The sequence below is a fragment of the Condylura cristata genome, unplaced genomic scaffold (genome assembly GCF_000260355.1).
Source record: "Condylura cristata isolate star-nosed mole 26May11 unplaced genomic scaffold, ConCri1.0 scaffold00002, whole genome shotgun sequence".
NCBI lineage: Eukaryota > Metazoa > Chordata > Mammalia > Eulipotyphla > Talpidae > Condylura > Condylura cristata.
The window spans coordinates 1,192,884-1,199,957 of record NW_004567103.1 but is presented as its reverse complement, the minus strand read 5'-3'; the positions used below and the strand labels follow the sequence as shown (position 1 = coordinate 1,199,957).

The window sequence follows — 7,074 nt, the reverse complement described above, 5'->3', positions numbered from 1 at the left end:
CTCGCTGCTGCTTAGAAATTGAATTTCATTATTATATTTTATAAATATTTTCCTCCACGGCTCATCACCTGATTGCCCGCTTGTTGCTAAGGTCCTGCCAGCCGGGGAGGGTGGCGGTGGCCGCTTCTTCTCAGGTGTGCCTGTGGCCCGAATGGAAACCCATCAAGGTGCGATTTATGTTCATTAAGTGCTTGTCAAAACTGAAAAATTTTCTAATCAACAGCAATCTAGCTGCGGCCCCCTCAGTGGCTGGGAGGGCCGCCTCTGCACATCGGCTGTTTGCCTGTTACAACTCTAGGCTAAAAATCCGCTGATGATTACATTAGGCTAAGCTGCGAAGTAAATGAACCATGTCTTATTTAGGCGCCACTGGCTTCAGTGCAGTCCTGCCCCACAGGGCACTTGATAGCGTTTTATGGCTTTAAAATTAGTGTAGCTTCCCGCTTGCTGCAGGGCGCTGCATGTTATGCCTTTGAACTCAATAAGCAAAGGGAAGGGGCCTTTTGTTTTCCCCCCCTATTTTTCTCCCTTGCATTTTAGCAATTTCGTTTTGCATCTTTTCCAGACGGCATTTTGCAATAAAAATGTCTGACGACCCGTGCATGCCTCCCCCACCAAAAACAAAACAAAACAAAAAAAAAAAAAGGGAACAGGGGAAGGAAAAGTAAAAAACGGCAGGCAGTTCTAAAGGACACGTTTTCTCCCCTTCCTACGAAGTGAGAAGCAGCTGTAGCCTTGCAGGCCGCCCCCCAACAGCGCATCGCGTCAGCCTCGGGGTGCCCACGTGAGGCCCAGGGCAGGTCCCCCGGGGGTATTGAGAGCCCACTGTCCAGCTTCGGCCCCTGTCTAGGCTCCTCTCAAATACTCTCAGTAACCGTCACAGCCACCCAGGAGCCGAGGTCGCTTTCGCTTCCTTTGAAAGATGGAAAGTGGGGCCCAGGGTCACTGAATCACGTGCCCCCCAAAGGGCGGGCGGGTGCAGGCCCAGGACGAAGCCTGTGGCTCTGTCCTCTAGACTGTCCGTGGTGTCGGGAGCAAGGACAGCATGGTCACCCACGAGTCTGCCCGGGTCCCAGGGAAACGGCCGGGCCGAGGCCTGGCAGGCGCCGGCCGCCACTCCTGTCAGGGTGCCGTGGAGGTGACCGTTGAGACTCCAGAGGGCCAGGCCCGCTGAAAGTGTGCCCTGGGGGGGCTTCAGTGTCCTAAGGGGCAAGAACTGGGAAGACAAGGACAAGGCACGCCTGCTGGGCCAGAGGCGCACCCGGTCTGCGATCTGAAGGCTTTAAAGCCCCCGGCCAGATCTGAGGGGTGGTGGCGAACGCTCCCTTGAACTCGGAACCCCGACGGCTCGGTGCCGGTCCAGTTGCCCCTCGCCGCATTTACCAAGACGCGCATGGCCGCGGCTGGGCGCCGGCTCGGGGTCGCCCTGGCTTGGGGGAGGACCCGGGGGGCGGGCAGGCGGGGTCGCTGTCGTCTCCGACACATTCACTTTGTAGAGCCTGGGTCTGAGCACGCTTGGGCTGCAACTGGGCAGTATCAGTCTGACCTAAACTGGGAGAAGCCTCTCCTGCGGCACAAAGCTCGGCAGGCCGGGCCGGCCAGACAGACGCCGTCCAGGAGCAGGTGTGTCCGCAATTCAGTTTCCAGTTTGCCACTTAGATTTCTACTCTGGTGGCCCACCCCTGGGCCAGCGTTGGCCTCACGCCCACACGGGGTGGACGCGGGGCCCCGCACGCTCGGCTGGGGCGCGGGCCTGGAGTGGTGCCCAGTTCTCCGATGTGGCGAAGGGGACCCCAGGCACCCCCAGCCTGCTGTTTGACCAGCCCTGTGGGGTGGCCCAGCCAGCAGACACCACTTAAGTCGGTCCTAACCGACGCCTTCGCCTCGGGCCCTTGGCACGTCTGGTTTGCCGGTCATGCCTCTCTCGATGGCCACCGTCACAGCGGACAGTGGACTGTGCTGGTGGGCGGAGCCAGGGACATCCAGAAGCCCAGCACCGGGCACTGCGGGCTGTCCGGGACAGGTGTCACTCCCCTGCCATGCTGACGTGACGGGGAGGCGTTGCGGGAAGGGGACACCGTGCCCGCGGGCTGTGGGAGCCCCGTGGCCGTGACCCGGGACGTGGGCACGGCGCTCCAGTGTCGCTGTCCTCTGCGCCTGTGCTGGTTTGAGGCGGCTGCTCTTGTTTGTCCGGGTCAAGCTGGCCGTGCCCGGCCCGGGGCAGGTCTTCGCAGGCCGGCCGCCCCTGAGAGGCGCTGCCTGGCCGTGCGTGGCACAGCGGTGGCCCCGACAGTGGTGTCCGTGCTTGTCTATCGCCCCGCACGAGGGCCTTGACTAGCCGCGCTCGCCCTCCTGCTCCGCGCCAGGCTGCCTCTCCTCCTCGCCAGCCTTCTCCCTGGGCGGGGGGGCCGGGGCGCCCCCCCCCCCACCGGCCGTGCCGGGGCCACGCAGGTCTCAGCAAACCCGTCTCTGCCTGCTCGCGTCTGAGCAAGCGTCCTTTGCTCTCCTCTCCCTTTTCATAATAAATCTGCCCTTTTGGATATAAAAGAAAAAAAAAGAACTTGCACAAACGACTGTTCCTCTTGTTCCTCTTTGAACCCAGACGCTGGAGAAGTGCAGTGAAGATAGGCACGAGGGTCCCTCCGGGAGCGGCACAGCCCGAGGCCGTGTGTCCTGTCTGCTGCGCTCAGCTCTCGGCCAGTCAGGGGAGGGGACAGTAGATGAGACGGTGGCGCGGGGCCCCTTCATCTCCCTAACAGTGAGCCGGGTTCCAGAAGTGCACTGAGGGGCCCCAAAGAGGTTTTTGTCTCTGTGAACCAGATGCACCGAGACTTAGTTCGACACGGACCGAGATGGATACTAGGTGGAAACTGAGAACGGTTTCCACTAGCCCGGTGCGTCCCTGGACGCAGTAAGCAGCCACCCTTGACTCAGTAGTGCCACGCAAGTACGATTTTACTAAGGAATACGTGTTCCCAACAAGAGAGCCCTGAGAAGAGGGCCCCGGGCGCCTTTTCCCCCGGCGTGGGGCGTCTGGTTCAGTAGAAAGAGCCTCCGCCTGCCGGCGGTGCTGGCAGGCAGCCGGGTGGGCATGTGGAGGAGCCGGCGCCCTCGGGAGCGTGCGAGTGGGCGAGGAAGGCGTTGACAGCCACGTCAGGTCACTGTGATGAGCTTAGCCACGACACCAAAAACCCGCTTGTGGTAGTTTCTTCAGGCCCAGGAAGTTAGTGCAGCCGCTAAAATTGCGCCCTGAAGCGCCTCCTTCCCCCTGTCTTGCGCCCGCGCGAGGTGCGGGGTGAGTGAGTCCAGGCATGAGCCCGTGCAGGAGCGGCGTCTCCCAGAGGTGTGCCCTCCCCCGGCGAGCCCTCACCCTGGAGCCCCGTGCACACTCACGGGCGTCACCACCAGCTTGCCAGAAAGAAACCCACGCATTGGAAGGCGTCGAGCTTTGGGGGGCAACACGAGGTTTCCACACTCGCGGCCCGGGGGAAGCGCAGGTCTTAGGGCTGCGACTACCGTCAGCTGTCCCCGGCAGTCCTCACTGCCCTCGTTTTTAAGGGAATGATCTGCCAGATGCCCACGACCGAGAGCCGCCGTCACACCTGACGGCTTCTCTCAGCGACAAGGTTGTCCGCAAAACCGGGGCTGGTGCCGCTTGCGAGGCCCCTGGATGCTTCTCTGCAAGCCCAGCCTGGGCCGGCCGCACCCTCTCAATCACCATCTCCCCCAGGGGACGGAACGACATCGTGGACGGCCGAAATGTTTTTAGATCAGTAGCTGCTGTTCTGTCTTTTGTCTGTCTGGGGTGTGCGTGGGGCCCCCTCTCCTCTCCTGAGGGAGGGGAGGAGGCAGGTGACGCCCAGCACAGCCTGGAGCGCCCCACTCTAGCGGCCGCTTCCGCCACCGCTCTCGCCAAATCGCATCATGGCAGATGTCCACCTGCCGAGAAAGCACACGATGCGGTAGAGCTGTTTCGAAAGTAATAGTGAACTTGTGAGCCCCAGTGGGGCGTTGGGGACCAGCTTGGAGGGCTGCTGAGCTCGGTGATGCAGAGGAACCCCCCCCCGTCCCCCCCCCCCATTAGCTTGGCCGTGGCCCCCAGGCCAGGAAACTCTCGGTGCCTCTCGCAGTGAGAACACTTCGACAAAATCCTACCTGTCGCTGTAACACCTCCAGTTCCTCCACCTTCGAATGCACTTAGAATCCAGAATTTACTGGGGAAACTAATTGGAGCAAAGGTTTCCTTTGCTTCCCTTGCTCTGGTGTGGAGTGGAGAGGGGGTGCTTTTTCGGCGGGAGCAGAAAGCGCGGTGATGGGGCCGCGCCGCCGGGCTGGGAGGTCACGCCGCGGCGCTGCCCCGGGTCCGGCTGTGAGGGGCCCGCTGTGACCCTCGCGCGCACCGAGCAACCCATCCTTCACCAGACAGCCAAAGGTAACGTCGGATGCGAGGCAGTGAGAATCAATATCGTGAGAGTATTTTTAGGGACTGTTGATGGATTGCTGTATTTTGAGCTCAACTTCCAGTGCCAGATGCCCCAGAGCTGACTAAGATGAAGTCACCACTTACTGAGGACGTCCACAGGGCCACTGCGCAGGGCGGCGGGCCCGGATGCCCGCCCGGACCCCCGCTCATCCGTCTGCAGCTTCGGGGAGCACGTCTGTGCTTGGGCGGCCCCCGCTGCGCGTTGACCAGGGCTTTCTCCCGCTGCCCCCCGGGCGGGCCCACGGCCGCAGTGGCTGGCCTCCGGCCCTGCTGCCCACGCCGGTGAGCTTGTTCGACAACGCTCTGTAACAGGGAATCGATGAAACTCAAGTATCGGGCGGCACCGAACGCCCGGGCGCTGACGACTCCCCGGCCCTCGCGGAGGGCGGCCCCCCAGAAGGTGGGAGCCCGGTCTGCGGCCCTTCTGCCGCAGGCCCGAGCCGGGGTCCCTGGCCCAGCTCTCGGCTGCTAGCGGGTTTCTCTCATCGCACCTCATTTGCATGTGGGACATCAATTAGCATGTTTGTTGAGGCTAATTGAATGAAACTCAATCATAGCTCTTAATTGCTTGACTATGTGAAAAGAAATCACATTAATGCAGCTAATTAAGTGTGCGGCAATAGATGCAACATAATTAGGAGCGAAACGTGGAAAACAAGGGGTGGCAAGGGGCGGCGGAGGTGCTGAGGGGCGCGGCCGGCGCCTCGACGCGGCCTTCTGCGCGGGCCTTCTGCGCGGGACGTAATCCAGGGTGAGCGTGGACGAGCGAGAAGGAAAATGCAAATAGGCTTGCAATTACTACTTTTTCAAGCTGTTGAGGGGCAGGCATGGCACCTCTGGGGGCCTGGCTCTTGAGTGGGCCTCGGGGACTTGTTAAGTGCTGTTTAAAAGTACTTGGTTTTGAATTACCCTCGCGCCTTGTTAAGGCTTCTTCCCCTTTTATCTGCCATCAGCATTTTCTGCCGGAACACAGACTGGGTAGTAGCTGGGACATTTGCATATCAAAATGGAGCTGCAGCCTTTATTTCACCCAGCGAGGTCCCTCCCTCCGAGCAGCCACTGCTCAGCCCACTTCCAAGCAGGGGACATTGTTTGGTGGGTGCTTTAATTCCGGAGTGCCGGGGCGCAGATGAAAAGGACGCGCGTCCTTTCAAACCAGAGACTCGGCGTCCTTTCTCTGCGGAGAAGCAAGACACCGGGACTCACGTGTCCCTGCCTCCCCGGCTCCGGGGCACCGCCGCGAAGGCTTTCATGGGCTGGGAGGTGCATTTTGTAAAGTTTGTGAAAATACAAGAATTGCCCATGTGAGACTGCGGTCTTTTTAGAGCTAGCCCTTCTGAAGTTTCAGCGCCGAACTCGGGCAAGAAAACAGCCCGGCTCACGCTGCGCCCAAGATGGATGTGGCCACTCGCTGCTCTCAGATCCAGAGCGGGCGCCCGAGCGTCTCCGTAATAATTTTAAATAAAATATCCTGGTTATTGTATGCTAAAACATGCCTATTACAGGAGCCCATGCTGCGGCTTAGTCACTCTCTGATTAGCCTCGTTTTAGAGCCCATAAGCAATAAATGCTCAATTACACTCCTGTTATTGTATTTTAATTTGTTAAGAATTGGCATTAAAGAAGAAAGTTATAGCAAGTTGATATTTCCAAAGGAGTAACTGTGGGAAGGGGTCCGTGCCTCGCCAGCCCTGACTTTGGTTGCGGAAGGTGGGCGTGCAGCGGGCCGGAGGTGTGAGTAGCCGGATGAAAGACGCCTAGGCGTGACCTCGGCGCGCGTGACCCCGACTCCCACTGGCCGGTGACCACTTCCCGCGTGCGCGTCCTGCCGGCCACAGGCGCGGCCCCGCACCTGCAGGCGGCCTCAGCCCAGGCGCCTGGCGGGACTGTCTTTGCTCCGCGCCCCTCCAGAGCCACTGTCTGTGGGCAGGCCCTGCACTGCAGGGTGGGCCCTTGGGGCACAGGAAGCCGCGTGTCCTAGTCCTGCCCTTCCGCAGCCCTGACGCCCTCCAGGATGCCCAGTGGAGGCAGGACTGCCCCTGGGCCTAGTCCTAGGGGCATGAAGGCGCGGTCAGCCTGGGCTGGCTGGGGCCTCTGCTCCCAGCCCCGCTGACGGCCGCACCAGCGTGGTCCAGCTGCCGCCCGTGGCTTATCGTCGGCACGGTCAGCCCCGTGAAGGGTGTCGAACCCTGCCCACGGCGCATCCCTGCTTGGCTTCGGGGCCCCGGTCCTCCCAGTTCTAGAATCTGCTTTTTGGTGCAGCTTCTTCTGCACCAAGAATTGACCAGCTGGGATTAAGAAGATGTGTTCTCTAGTGCTCGGCGGAATACTATTCCGTCGCCCAGAAAGGTGAAGTCTTGCCGTTTTCGTCAGCGTGGATGAGCCCTGGGGGATTTTGCTACGTGAAACAAATCAGGAGAGAATGGCAGCTATCACATGATTTCATTTACTTGCAGAATATAAAGAGGGAGAAAACAAACAGGACGCAGACAATCCCTTAGCCTCCGACCACAGCGTGGTGGTGACCAGGCGGAAGGGGGAGGGCGGCCGTGGGGGCTGGCGGAGGGTGTGGGTGATCAAGGTGCAGCTGC

At 60.5% G+C, this 7,074-nt stretch overlaps 1 protein-coding gene across 1 annotated transcript in view; it reads left to right on the top strand.

Annotated features, from left to right (window-relative positions):
- The window catches only part of AGAP1 (ArfGAP with GTPase domain, ankyrin repeat and PH domain 1), a 252,155-nt gene that overhangs the window by 123,939 nt on the left and 121,142 nt on the right, over positions 1-7,074 (top strand). Inside the window, exons 13-15 of the mRNA XM_012725166.1 lie at positions 92-167; positions 3,559-3,773; positions 4,796-4,883. Of these exons, the coding sequence (XP_012580620.1) occupies positions 92-167; positions 3,559-3,773; positions 4,796-4,883 (379 nt within the window). The remainder of the gene's footprint in view (positions 1-91; positions 168-3,558; positions 3,774-4,795; positions 4,884-7,074) is intronic.